The sequence below is a fragment of the Leuresthes tenuis genome, unplaced genomic scaffold, assembly GCF_036924035.1.
Source record: "Leuresthes tenuis unplaced genomic scaffold, fLeuTen1.0.hap1 SCAF_3, whole genome shotgun sequence".
Classification (NCBI taxonomy): Eukaryota; Metazoa; Chordata; class Actinopteri; order Atheriniformes; family Atherinopsidae; genus Leuresthes; species Leuresthes tenuis.
In genome coordinates, this window is record NW_027325357.1 from 29,226,766 (window position 1) to 29,242,007 (window position 15,242).

The following is a 15,242-nucleotide window of genomic DNA, read 5'->3' on the forward strand; positions in this document are numbered from 1 at the left end:
CAGACAGGGGTGTGGGGTGTGTAAGGGGTGCATTGTGCCAGCTCGTGACCCAGAGAGATAATCACAAAGTGAGAGTTGGCCGGACAGGTAGGACAGGAGGGTGTGGCGACCAAGAGAACGTTTAAACGTGCAGCACCACCCCACTCCCACGCTCTAATTGGCTGCTGTGACTTTGACAGGCACGCTCGTCCCTCCCCCCCTCCAGCAGCCTTCCCAAAGTCTCCATATGTATGTGTGTGTGCATGTGAGGGAGCCGGCAGACTAAAGCGAGCCACAGAGGCAGGCTCTAACTCCAACCCAATGAGCTCACAGCGCTCACACTCACACACACACTCTCCACTCCGTGCTCTGTCTTCAACCCTGGGACACAAGAAGAAGAAGAGGGAGCGGAGGAGAGAGAGAGGCAGAGTGAGGGACTCAGAGAGGAGAGAGGGGGAGAGAGGCAGAGGGAGACTGGCGGGGTGTGAGGGAGAACACCATGGCTTCAGATCCGGGGCTGGCTGCGATGCTGCTGTGGACTATATCACTCCAGGCTGTGGGCACCGCGGGAACTAACAGCAACGAAGGTAAGACTGAGTGTTTTTGCACTCATCTGAACAGACAGAGTTAAAAAAAAATTCTCATTCGCTGACAGGAGGGGGTGTGGGGGTTAACTTCATACATGTGGATCTCCAGTGTGGGAAAACCGGTGCCAGTGTCTAACACACACATGAACAAATGTCAACACACACTTTAGAGAGGGTGAGTTTGTGTGTCTGGAGCTGGACATCAAAGTTTTCCCTGAGCAACTCAGGTTGCTGTCTGTGTGTGTTTGTGTGTGTGTGAACTCGTCTTGACATTGCTCACATTTGCCCGGGTTGCGTGCCAGCGGCAGACACAGCGCATGTGTCTGCTTTGAGGTTTCGGCAGTGACGTGAGAGTGCGCGTATGTCTGCGTCTCTGCTGCTTTCCTATAAGTTATCTGAGACAGAACATTTTCTTAAATGGCGTGTGTGTGTATGTTTCCAGAAGCATGTACGTTCCTGTCACACACACTCCCTGAAGCCCTGACTGGGTTTGTTTACTTCCATCTTCCTGTCCTTCATCTTTCCACCAAGAGACGGAAAACTGTTGTTGTCACTTGTTCAACTAATGCCACACATACACGCCAAAAAGTCCCCTGCCACATTTTCTTTTTGTTTCCGTGTATGTGTGTGTGTGTGCACGTGTGTGACAGGGTCACACACATGGGTCTAGTCTGACATGAGTCTAGTCTCAAAAGGCTGAGTGACAGCAGAAAGTCGGCCGCCTCTGCTTCACCCGATGGCAACATTCAGTTTTCACTGCTGCGGGGAGAAAAAAAGCAGCAGCAGCAGAAGAAGACGTTAAAGAAATAATGTGTGTGTGGGGGGAAAGGGGCTAAGATAGAACATTTTTTTGGTTCAGAGATCTCCTCAGTTGTGGAGAGGTGAGGGCAGCCACTTGTCCTGTATTAAGTTGCATAAAGTCGGGGTGAGTCTGGGCTGCCTCAGGTCAAACAGATCATGAAGGTTACAGGTGATTTCTCCAGTCAATCTGCTTTAAAATCTGATTTGATTTGCAGGTTAAATTTTATTTTCTTCCCTTTCTTTTGCTGCTTCGTTGTGGACCAGGATCTCTGTCTATTGACTTCCATTTTTCTCTGCGTTGTGTCTTTAACCTTTCCTGCGATGGACTGCTGTTCTTAGGCCATTTTAAATGAGCGACTTTGCGTGTTTAGTCTACTTCACACACAGCTTGTGAATTTAGCTTTGTGTACAAACCCGATGATGTGATCTTTTGATCAATGACTAATGCGGGAGTCTATAATTTTTCTTTTGGTTGAAGCGAAATATAACTGCAGGAGCAGTTCCTTGTAATTAATTAGGTACCACAAACTGCTACTAAAAATAAATCACACAAAAAAAGCATAGTTCTTTGGGTGAAATTTCTACCTTTTTTGTAAATTAGAAATTCTAAAGATGGACAGACAATGTGTGGAATAAAGAGGGATAAGACCATAAATAGAGATTACGATCAAACTGGTGTGAACTCCTTAATTGTTAATCTAACAGAAGGTTCCTTTGTTTGTGTTTTTTTTTTTTTGCTTGATATCGTTTCCCTAAAAATAATGTCAGAAATCCACCTACATGGTATTACCATTAAAGAAAAAGTGCGGATCCAATTAAGATGGTCTTGGAAGCTTGAAATACATGGAACCATATATGTTGTGGGGCACAATAAACAGGATTGGTTTATGCTAATCAAATCAATATACATGTACGTCCGTTTTTATTCAATTAACATTTAATTAAAAATAAAAATAAATAAACCGGGTAAAGAGATACTGTTGTTTTTATCCTGTTCCAGATGTGATTAGGAGTGGAACTGTAACCAAGCACAAAAGCTGATATAAGAGAAAAATATTTTTTGTTATTCTTTTCATTGTCTTGTGGGTCAAGAATTTCTCTTCTTTGCTTTGGGTTAGCTGTGGTACAACTTAAGGGTAAGTGGTAATTACATACAAATATTACATGTAAATGGGAAGAATGGAGGGTTGGAATTATATTGTTGCAAGAACAGGTAATGAACTGCTCAGCCATCCAAGCACAGCTCCATTTGGTTGCATGAAGTGATCGAGAGCTCTCACACATTGCCGACTACTTATGCGTACATAGCATGTACGAACGGGAGCCAACAGCCATTTTGTTTGTGCTCATTGGTCATGTTTGCAGTGTTCCCCAAGTGTAGATGAACATACACAAACAACCAGAAGTGTTTCCATAAGGCTGTCTGTGCTCCTCACTCCTCACTGACACACACGGAGGCTGAAGAATACACATTTGTTCTTGTTCACTCATAACGCAAGTGTCCTTCAAACTCAGTCATTTATTCACTTGCAGGAGCATTCTGAACGTGTGCACAAGGGTGTATCTGTGCACATGTATAAACATAGTATATATTTGTGTGTGCACACGGTGAGGAGGAGTTAGAGCTTCAGGAACAAGAAGACAAAGGAAAACAATATTTTGACGTCTCATAATGCGTCATCCTGCGTCATGTGTAATTTTTCGGTATAAGATGTGAAATATCTAATCTTGAACTAAATACGCTGCCTCCCAGAGAGACCTAGTAATTACTGCAGAATCACATTGTTGCTTTTTTTATCCAGCAAAAAAAAATAAAGAGAGGAGAGGGTGGAATCGGTAAAAGACCAGCGGGGGTATCGAGGAGGACGCTAGAGCCTCCTCAGCAGAGCTTATTTGCTCTGGAGGGATGGAGTTCATCAGTTTGTTGCTTTGGGTAAAGCTTTGCTTTCTTCAAGTTGAGAACATGTTTTTTTTTCTTCAGGGTTTCTTGTTTTGGTGCACAATGTAAAAATAATTTTGTCCTATAGTTGTTATAAAGTGTCATTCAAATTTCAATCTTCTGGTTTGGTGACGTCTGTGTGCTTTCGTGGATTCAGCCGACTTCAAAATTATGTGCTGCAAAATTATTTGCTTGTTACCAAATGAAACAGTTATCTTTTCAGAGTATCTGCAAAACTTTTAACTCATCCATTACATTTTAAAGCCATACAAACCGTTCTTCTGTAGCTTATACAACAGAATGACAATAATCTCAGTAAACAGAGGAATGATTTATTCAGTATATATAAAAAAAGAGATGACCACATTCATAGAGTTTATGTGTTTTATTTCGTGAAAACAGGTGACCACTTATCCATGTTCCTTATTGTGTCTATTTTGTTTTTTAGGGGTAAAGTAAAATTTATAACATATCACAAAAAGCTTAAATTCTTGCCAAAATGAATAAATTATTATTGGAGTAATACAGTCATGACTTTTGAAAAGGTAAATGCAAGTTGTGTCAGTTCTGGCTCATATTAGACTTATGTATCCAGCATTGGGTAAAAGTTAGTAACAGATATAGAGATCTATAATTGTTCAAACTGTCATTAATTGAATAACAATCAAACTGAAGTAATGATTATAGATAGAAATAGAAATGATTGTAAAACATTCCAATAAGTTGTTAGAACCTGGCTCGGCTCATGATGAAATGACCTGAAATATTATCTCCATCCTCACGCATGTTATTATCCAATTTTTAGTGTCTTGTTTTTGGGTCAAAGTGGCTGTTTTTTAAAGAAAGGACCTTTTCCTCCCACTTCATCATGCCACTTATCACTGCAGACTCTTTGTCAGTCAAGACAAACCAGTCAAAGCCAACTAAGTGTGCTGCTATTCAGACAGAAGCAACAAACAACAGAAAATTAAGTTCTAAAATTGAATTGTTATTGGAATAATTACTAATTAATATATTCATACTTGTTTATTACTTTCTATATTAATTATCTTGGAACGCTTTTGTCTCTGGACATCGCTGCATTATCACATCAAACTAAGTTAGTTGCTTTTTCACAGCGACTATATAGAACCATCTTTCTCTGAGGAGATAAACTAAACATCACCTCCAGCAGTAAACACACTTCAACCAGGAACTGTTTGCTGCAAACGTGATGTTTTCAAGGAATTCTGAGAGAAAACAACCTGCTTTTTTTGAGGGTTGAATATGGACACATGAAAGAGGCACAAAACAAATGTCAGTGATGTTTGAATCTGTTTTCCTTCAAGAAAGCCAAACATTCTTCTGCAGAAGGAGCCGCAAACACACAGACCGGTCAGACCAATGCTCAGTGCACACTGAATCATCTGCCTGCACGGAGGCAGTGGTTTCCCTGAGCAGCTCCTCCTGTCAGCGAGCGCCGTCCCTGATTCAACTCCTGCACACCATTTCTCAACCGTCGCATTCCCAGAGAGGATAGAGAGCATTCCTTCAGGTTGTTGTCAGGACTGAGGAACATGAAAAGACCCATGCAGTGAGCTGAACATGCTGCTAATGAGCAAACTGTAGGTGGATGATTATTACCACATACCTCTGCTGTAGGACGACTAACTGGGGAAAGAGAGACCCAGAGGCAGGAACAATGTGCGGCAGCAAATACTTTTGCATTATTTTAAAACTTGAACGTGTAATTAAGAAGCAACAAAAGCAGAGAGGGAGAGGTTGAAAGCAGCAACGTTCAGTGATGATTGTTTTCTCCTTGTGAAATTAAAGGTAAAGACACCATTTATGCCTGAGGAAAAAAGAATGTTTTTGAAATAGACCACTGCTAGATTTGTTTAAATTGATCTCTCTTCACTCAGTAAAAAACCTGCAGCATGTTTAGAAATGTCTCATGTTGAAAAAAATACTCAAGGACTAGTCACAATTAATAGCTTGAGGAGGAAACCTCTCTGCAGCACACTTCAGAGGGAGAATGAAAGCACAAGCTATTTTACTAAGTGGTGAAGGTGCTTAAGAGGTGTTGCTCGAGGACACTTCAGCAGGCTCTCTGACTAGCAAAGATGTTTTTCCCTGCCTGTATCTCATATTTCAGCTCTTAACACCTTTTACCAACCTTTTTTGTCCAAGTTCTCACCACGCCTAACTATATCTCGACATGTAACACATCAAAAAACAAATCTCTACCCTCAATCAATCAGGCTTTCACTAAAAGTTGATGTTTTGTTACTTTGAACTGTCAGTTCTTGCTCAGTGATAATTCTGGAAGTATTAGGTACTGTAAGATGTGGGGCACTAGAGCACTGTGGGAAAGTCTTGAGCCCCTCATTCACTTGCCAGGAAAGCAGGAAATAAGAGCAAGAATTTATTGAAACGGGCAAACGTAGATGGAAATACAGTATAAAAGGTCAGAATTGTCAGAATTTATACAATTCCAGTAAGATTGTAAATCCATATTTTTATGTTTTTAGTGTATTTTTCCTTCTTTGCACCAAAAATCAGGAGGGTAGAAAATTTTACAAAAAAATGTAGTCATTAACATTTTCATTTCATTTGCTGAGATCATGTCACAATATTAACATATGGGTATTAGCAGCACAGTATTGCTATTTTGTTTAGTTTATTTTGTAATATCAAGGTGGTCATCAGTAATGGTGTGTTTCAACATCCTTAATTAAAACATATGTAAACATAAATCGAAATACTGCATGTAAGCCAAAAACTGAGTTTGTGCTGTGTTAAAGAGCTTGAAGGTCAATATTTGGTATGAGCATATATTTGATATGAGCTTAGACAAGTTTCTTTAAGTAGTCTTGAGGAATAGTTCTCCAGGCTTCTTGAAGGACATTCCAAAGCTCTTCTTTGGATGTTGGCTGCCTTTTCTTTTATTCTCTGTCAAGATGATCCCTCACTGCTTCAATAATATTGAGATCCGAGTTCTTTGTCGGATTTATACCTCCAGTAGATCAACTAAAAGTGCACCATATGGTTCTTGGCCAATTATCATCTTGGGAATCGCCTTGTTGATACAAAAAATACGATTTTATGTTTGTTTTTTTAACATAGATCCAATTAAATCAACGAAAGCTAAATATGTGTCTTTGGAACAGACTGCTAGTAACAAAGTGCCTAAACATCCAATTTAAAGCTGGCTTTTAGATAAGCACTCTGTTACGTGTAACACAACTCTAGTTCATCTCTCGAGTTCAGTACCTTTTTATGCTTGAATGATTCATAGGTCAGTGTTAAGTTGCTAAAAAACAAAATAAAACATAGGTTCCTCTGAAAATTATCTTGTACAAGGGCTGGCCTGAAAATGGGTGAAAAAGCAGCTCATGTCTGAAGAAAAACTTTGAGGGACCTTCAGAAAGCCTGGAGAACTATTTCTCAAAACATTTTTTAAAGGTTACCAAAATGTCTGGCTGCTTGGAATCAAAATATAGATATAAGGGGCTCATTTCTTTATTTAAATGGTTGTTTTCCTGGGCTAAGAGAAATGAGTTTAGTCAGTCATGCTTTCACCTTGAAACAATAACTTAATCTTTTAAACCAGTTTTAATGATTAAACTTTTATTATTGAATGGAGTGTCCTTTGATGATCACATTGGAAGCTATGGTTAACAGTGCCTAATGTTATAAAATTGGTATTCCGCCATGGCTTTAATCCCTCATCCTGAGCTCAGTAAAATGAGTGTCTCAGGAGGGAGAGTCTTCATTGCAGCAATATTGGTGTAAATTAGAAAAAGAAAGGAAAAAAACAGAAGGCATGAACTTTTTCCTTTCTTTGTCTGCCGGTTTGTATTAACACATGTCCTTGCTGCACCCCCTCCCACACTTTTGCTCCCCCCAGGCACCAGTCTTTATTAAGACATCAGCCTTGTTAGCTGGCTGTCGACAGAAATGTCGGAGCCACTAGATCAATATGCCCTCCTTAGTTGTAAAAGGCCCAGTCTCACAGAGCAGGAACCTCTCTTGAGCCTTTTCCACCCTTTATCAGAAGCGGATTCTGGGCTGGCCAGAGATCAGGAGCCCTGAGCCGGCTCTGCTGCACTTTGTGATTTCAGTCGTGTCGTTGGGTAATTCATGTTTCTCCGCTCTGCTAGCATGTGGGCTAGAGGATCCCTCAGTGGAAACGCTGAGGATAAAGTAAAAGAATGAGAGACGATTGTAGGCGATGCTTGACAGCTCTGTAATGGGCTGGTGTTGTGGTTGTGTTAGCAAATCCCTCCCGGAGAGAGATCTTTATGATGTTTCCTTCATGGGGACTGATGAATGACGGAGATGTGGCTCTGCAGCAACAGCCTCTCCTCAGTTATAGACTGACAGAGGAACACAGGATGTGCTAGACACAAAAGAGAGGAGTATGATAGAGGGATAGAAAGTGAGAATGATGGAGGGAGAGAAACAACAGTTTGCAGACAGTTACGGGGAGAGCAAAGTGAGATCAGGAGATGAAAAGAAGAGGAGACTGCTTCATGTAATACGTCTCTTCTTGGTCTATCGGCTGGCGTCTTTATCAGCACTTGCTGAGAGCGTCTCGCTGATAATTTGGTGGTCTCAATTCCTTTCAATCTATTAAAGGATTTAAATGTTCATTAGGTTTAATAGAAGCCCAGTGAAGGTCTAATATGCTCTGATAAATGCTGGCAAACCTGCCAACCTGCTCCAATTGCTGCGGTAACAAAGAGCCATCCAGCTAACAAGGTCAAATTCCAAGTTTGTGCGGTGCTCGCTTTGTGGAGTGCGTTTCTTCTGAGTCGCAGAGGCACAAAGAGCAACACGCTGAGAGCATAGGGTGAGAATTGTAGTCCTTGAAATATGGAAAAATGGATTGCTATCATGTTTCCACATTTTCAGAACTGATTTCTCTCTTAGAAGTCAGTGATAAATGATGTGTACTTCACGTCATCTATCACTGACTTCCGACTCCTCCAAGGTTCATCAAAATGAGCTCTGACAGAAACTCATTTGTGGTGGAGCTTATCTGCTTATCTGTACATATATAGATAATACACATTTTATCTATCTATCTATCTATCTATCTATCTATCTATCTATCTATCTATCTATCTATCTATCTATCTATCTATCTATCTATCTATCTATCTATCTATCTATCTATCTATCTATCTATCTATCTATCTATCATATACATATATATTAAAATTTGCCATGGCACACAGTTGCATATTTAGACAAAAATGTAGAAAATCAATGATTGTTAAAACATATTTCAAAAGCACTGTAGCTAAAATATTTAGATTTGGTGTAAATATCTGTTTACAAATACCTTCAAGTATTTATTTTTTTGTTTTTTGAAAATTAAGAGAGTAAAAACTTTATTTTATTATATTCAAAATTGAATGCTATAGTTTTGCTTTGACAAACCGATCACTCTCACATGGCGGAGAAGCGGTAGATGATGGATGGATGGACTCTCACATGGGTAGTCCAGTGAAATGACTGTAACCGTAGCTCAACTTAACTGCATAGGAATGTTCTGTGTGGTATCTGAAATAGGTTTACACCATTCTTAGGCTGAGTTTGTGCCTTCATTTGGAATGAGCTCATGCCATTCAAAATTCAAAGACTTTTTTTTGTGCCGTAGCTGTATTCAGGACGGAGAGCCGTGACTTTTTGCCTTACAAACTGAAAATCTAAATCAAGGTATAACAAAAAAACCTGCATGTAATTCAAAACATTCTACAGAGTTTTCTGCCACAGACTTGAATGGCATGGAGCATTTTTTCACTGCCTGACCTCCTATGGGAATACAGTTTGCTCTGCCAATGCTACTGCGTCAGAGACACCTCTTCAGTTGACCCACCAACAAGAATTTCTTTGGACAAATGTCAGATGAAGCCCTTGTCTGGTAAAACCAACCTTGACTCATCGAAGTCCTTGAGGAAAGTTGTATTCTTGAATTATATCTGTGTGCAGGAGGGCAGATTCCCTCTGTGACTCTGGCAGGTGAGCTAAATGCTCAAGCATGATGTAGTGAGCCCCAAACCTACCGTGATGCAGGCTGATGGATGTCTCCCGGGGCCTGTTTCCATAAGGAAATAATGCATTTTACACCCAGTAATCTGCCCATATATCACAACCATGATGCAATTAATATCTGATTACGGAGGGGTAGGGGTGGGGTTGAATAAGTCGTCCCTCACCTTATGAAAATCAAGACTCGCTTGCACGCAAATGCACAAATGCATATTTGTGAGTGTGTTCACATGCACATTCCTAGACCTAAATGAGTTACCTGTTGAGACGTTGATGATATTTAGTATGTAAAAGCTTTAAGGAACTTTCACAAAGATGAGAAGGAAGAGAATAACGACAAAATCAAATGAAGGGTATTTTAACAAAAGGTTTGTAAAAGTCTCTTTCAATGTCTTGCATCAGCCCCATGGCCTGAGAATTACCTCCTTAAGTATTCAATGTAAGAAAAAAATGAATATAAATAAATAAAAAAGGAATGCCTGGAACACCGTCTTCTTGTTTGGAAGACAGGACTGTTGAATATGAAGCCCTAAAGAACCTTTGCCCAGCCTGACTTCTACATTGCACTATCACTATTTAACAGCAAATTCATCAGTACTCTCAGACACTAAAATCAGCTTTTTTATTCTCGCTCAGTTACATCATATTTTGTGTTTTATCACTCTGTGAATCACTACTTAGGCCAATAAAAAAAAATATAGACAGTCAAGCCTAACAGGAGGAAGATGACTAAAATCTTACAGATTTAATGGAATGATTCAGATGAGTTTAGAAAATGATCGAAATACTATTTCAGTGAGTTTTCTGATTTCCAACTGCAATGGTCTAGTGTCCATCCATGACTATCAGCAAACTACTGTAGTTAATAAAAAGCCACGTCCTTTGTGAAGTGATGTAAGAGAAAAGGCATCTAACAGACTTTTCTTCCTTAAAAATGAGCTTTGCTTGTAGTTCTTCTGTTCTTGTTACACTGCTGTATGTTAGCATGAAGCTTTAGTGTAGTTTTAGTTTATTTACCCATTTTCCTTGAAAAAAAGTGACAGCATACAGTGTAAAAATTAAGTTTGAGTGCAAAGAGTAATACAATATGAAATTGAAAAAACAGGTTATGGCAAGTCTGTGAGTGTTGGATTTAGTTTTCAATATGTGGGGTGAGTATTGCTGTTTGAAGTGTTTGTTTGTACACAGGCGCACAATGAAATATAGAAGAAAGTTCATAATTATGAAGACAAACACTGATATTTGTAGTTTTAGTATTAGATAACAATTATTATATAAACAAAACCAAAAAGATTCACATCAATAATGCTAAAAGCTATAATTATAATGATAATCATGTCTTTATTACTAATACATGAATAAATGTTTCTTCTCATGTGTCCTTGCCATCCTTACCCCATGTAGCGGGGAACCTAGCCCAGCTACCACTGGTTAAGGCAGGGTATACACTGGACATGTTGCCAATCCATCATAGGGCAGAGGAATCGCTTATTTTTTTGGAAACTATATATATGGTTATAGAGTAATATTGGAGATCCATCCATTCAGTTTTTACACCAACTTAATTCAATTTAGGGTTGCAGGAGGACCGGAGCCTGTCCCAGGTGCCATCAGGCGAAACGTGGGGTGCACCCAGGACTTACCAATCCATCACAGAGCTACACAGAGACAAGCGACACAAACAAATACAAATGCTTACACTCACACTCACTCCTAGGGTCAATTTAGTATCAGAGATTAACCTAACATGCTTTTTTGGATGGTGGGAGGAAGCCCACCCAGATAGAACCCACACATGAACAGGGAGAACATGCAAACTCCACACAGAAATAAATCAGTTTTAACAGGAACAAAGCGTTGAGTAGGCAACTGAGATTTTGGATATACTACACCAATTACAGACAATCGAAAGGGCCCAACAGAGAAGGATCATGGGAAACCAAGGCACGTATTGTCCAGGTAGTCAAAAATGATCCACAGTATATTAAAGTCCATCACTGTTTCATTTACTTTTTTGTTGTTGTGGTCTGGCAGCAGATTATCTTTGTTGATACATACAGCACCCGTGCAGCCTGGAAGCCTGGAAGCACGGCTCTCTGTGTTTGGAGGTTTTACAAGAACTGAAGTCATGGCAACATCTGACTCAAATATGAACCGCATGCAAATTTATGCTCGACTTTTTCATTGTTATCAAGCTATGGATATCACAGTCTCTTTTCTCTCATTAAGCATGCACACTCCAGAGCAGAAATAGTGACGTGATGATGGCACGGTAGACACACTGACTGACAGTAATTATCGCCATTCATCATTAAGCATAAGCCAGGGATGATAAGAGCTCTTTTCTGTAAAATGTCAGCTCACTGAAATGATGAAAATGATTAAAGGGCATCGGTGTGAAATGGAGACATGCATGCAGCATGAGGGCTGAAAGCAGCTGACAGTGTGGGGGCCCGCGGTTGGAGCAGGCAGGGAGGCAGAAAATAAATAAAGAATAAAAGTAATTTTATTTATTAAAGCGGAGGGCGAGAGTTGGGCTGGTATAGAAACATCTGAGAGTTCTCTGAGTTGGGCTGAAAGTCTGTATTGATAAGATTTCACTGTCAGCTTGACTCAACTATTCTATCTGCTCTGTCTCTCTTCCTTTCAGTTAAACCCAGCTAACCTCAGGGTGAACTTTCTCCACCATAAATCAATAAGCTGAGGCATACTTTGTTAGATTTTGCAGCAGTAGGGCAAACTACAAGTCGTGAGTTCTCTTCTGTTCAGCAGGTGTTGCTGACAGCTTCAACCCAGATCTCTGTGGAAGCTATCTTGCGCAGATATCACGTTGTCATCTGCTCTCAGACTTTTCGCCGCTTGTTTTCAATTCTCATCCTCCTTTTCCATACCCCACCCCCACCCCCCACCTCTCCTCTTTACCTACACTATAAATAGCTCCACCTGCCTCTCTTCTGCGTCTATACCCCTCTGGTTGTTTTCCCCGGGGAAGCCAGGCAGGCCTGGGCAGCCGTACAGTCTGCTGTTCGCTCCTGTCTCCCTCGGGAACGGGTGAGCCTCGCTGGCCCTGAGCATCCTCCACCCTTCATCATGCTTGCTGCATGATGCCTTGCAGGCATATACAAAGCAGGGTCCCATGCTCCAACCTGGGAGCACCTGCTAAAATAAGATATGAGGGACTGTGCTGGGCTGCACTGGCCAGTGGGAACCGAATCATCTAGTCACTCTCCAAATGAGGAGCAAACTCTCCTTCCTGCTCTTTCTAACCTAATCGTGTGGTTTTGGAGAAGGATAAACGCGGGAGTGTTTACAGTATATTCTGCTGTTTCTTTGTTGAAAAAGCGCTGTCTTCAGGGAATTTTGTGCTGATATTATCGAAAAAGTTGTGCAGTCCACACCTTAGTGCTTAATTTCCATAACAATTCTTGATGCGCTAGCAATGATGATGATGAGAAGAGCTCCTGTGTCTCCAGTGTAAAAATACTTGTAGGTTACAGAAAAAACATATCCATGAATGCATGTTGTAATACAAGTTCCATTTGCAGGATTTCTGTGTATTTGACTCCACTTGGGTGATGCCTGTGTGGGGGATTTGAAACTCTGCTTTCTAACTGATGAAAAAAGAGGCCCAGCAAAAAATCGTGCACAGTAAAACCAGCGATAAATGTGTGCATTTCACATCTTCTGATTGGACTCATTTGTTTTTTTCTCCATGAAATATCAGAATTAGAATATTAGAATTCTCTGCTGTGCTTGTTGTCCCCTGTCCCATTGATCTGACAAAATCAGCAAATCAAAGATGCTTGAGCCAGGTAACGATTTAATCGTAAAAAGCATCAAGCATCTGGCAGTCATATTACTCTGAAGATTATAGTACACCTACAAATCAAGTCCTTGTTCCCTGTTCTCTGTCTGCTGGATACCCGAGGGTCTGTTTGCTTATATTTTCATGGATATTTGATGATAAAGACTTGTCCAACAGCAGCTTGACACTGTAGCAGGCGTCACTTTTTGATAAAATATGTCAACCTTATTTATGAGTTTTAGGCTGGCCATACACTGTAGATTTTCCAATATATATATATATAAAAGTGTTTTATATCTAACTGTGTATACAGACGTGTTGTCATAATGCTCAAATATGTGATGGAACATCTAAGTGGATCATGATACTGCCCAGTTGCCATGAGAATGAATTTCCATCCTACATTTTCAGGAAACCCACATTTAGTAGCTGCAATAGCAACATTCCTCTTGTCGGTATCTTACTCCTGTTTTATTTAAATATCTATTTATCTATTCATTTAGAGACATGCTAGATCAACTTTTTCTATCAAGTGTCACCGTCACCTTTATAAAGTAACAAGGGCCTTATGGGTAGGGGAGGGGGTGGGCAATCTAAAACATTCATTGTTCCCCTGAGAGACTCAACTTGTACTCTGTTTTTAGATTTGATTACTGTCCTATTTTCCATAGTTTGTCATGTCATTGATTAATTGATATTATAAAGCAATTACAAAGGTGGAATCTTCTTCCCAAACAGTCACTATGACACATGGCAGCATAGATAGGCTCCTTTTGCTGAGGAATGTACATGAGATTCACAGTTGTTCAAAGAAACAAAACATTACTGCATGATTCTTGAGAGGCTAGGCCGCATTTTCAGTACTAATTCAAACATGTCAAGCATATGAAATGGTTGTATTCTAAGTAAAAGCCCTCCATTTAAAGTCACTGTGTATACATGTTGATAGTTTAGTCTAGCACAACTTACTGTAAGTCAAAGCCAAAAGTTTAATCTACTGGGACATGAGATCATGAACCCTTTCCACAGAGAGTGCTCCTTCCACTCTGACCGGGCTGGTCATTATGAAAAAGTTTTTCCAAGTGTGTCATAGTCACTCAAAAATAGAGCTATGCTATATTAAAACAATATTAAAATAGATATATACTATCTGGAAAAATGACAGTTGTTTATTTGGATCAGGTTAAACACCATCAGGGTCTACTGAATCATTGCTGTGGTGCTGTTATTCACCAACCCATAATACAACACTTTCACAGAGAGAAGGGATGCTCAGTAAGTTGTGGAGCTGCTTTGTGGCTTTTTCACCAATTTTCAGCCAAGTTCTTGTACGTGATCATTTTCAGATGAATTTCAGAGGTTTTTCTTATTTGTTTGTTAGACCAGCCACTCATCAATCATCTTCACAAGCTCTAAAACTCAAAATCACTTTGTCTGTAGTACTGACGTGTTTTCAAAAAGTTCCAAAAAGCCTAAAAGTCCTCCTGATTGAAATGAACCTTATACATAACAAACACAAATGAGAACAGCATCAACCGTTTAACTGTTCATCAGACATTCAAGTTTATTTTCTAAAATGCTGACCACATCTTTAATGTAGCTTTATGCTCTAGAGTAAGCCTTTCTTATTTGCATCTGCATTGGAGTATAATAGAAAACAGAGAAGCGTCAGATAGAAAGACATTTTAAAAAGTATATGAAAAATATGGCAGTGAAGGTTTTCATTTTCTGTATAATTCGTGAAACACGTTGGTGTTGCCCCAAGATTATCTACATCTGCAATAAGTCTGGGATGTTAAAACAACAAATGGAAAATGGTCTGAAGTAAAAGCTGGGTGGCCTTGCTTCAGTTATGTTAAAATGTGTTTGGGCTTCAGCTGTGTTCCTTTCATTTGCTGTCATTGCCTTTGTTTACCACTTTAAACCTTTAAAATCTCATTCCTAGCACTCCCCATACAAACAGGGGGAGAGTTCAGAGGAAGAAGATGAAAAGTTCGACACAAAGTCTTTTCTGAAGGGAACGTCTGCATCAGAGTGTCATAATAAGTCAGCAGCCTTCTTCCTCCCACCGACTGGAGGAAGCTGGACCAAG

General features: G+C 39.9%; 1 protein-coding gene across 1 annotated transcript in view; it reads left to right on the plus strand.

Moving 5' to 3' along the window:
- Positions 1-358: 358 nt before the first annotated feature.
- The window catches only part of epha8 (eph receptor A8), a 162,287-nt gene continuing 147,403 nt past the window's right edge, over positions 359-15,242 (plus strand). Inside the window, exon 1 of the mRNA XM_072382925.1 lies at positions 359-566. Coding sequence (XP_072239026.1) covers positions 479-566 — 88 coding nt within the window. The 5' untranslated portion in view covers positions 359-478. The remainder of the gene's footprint in view (positions 567-15,242) is intronic.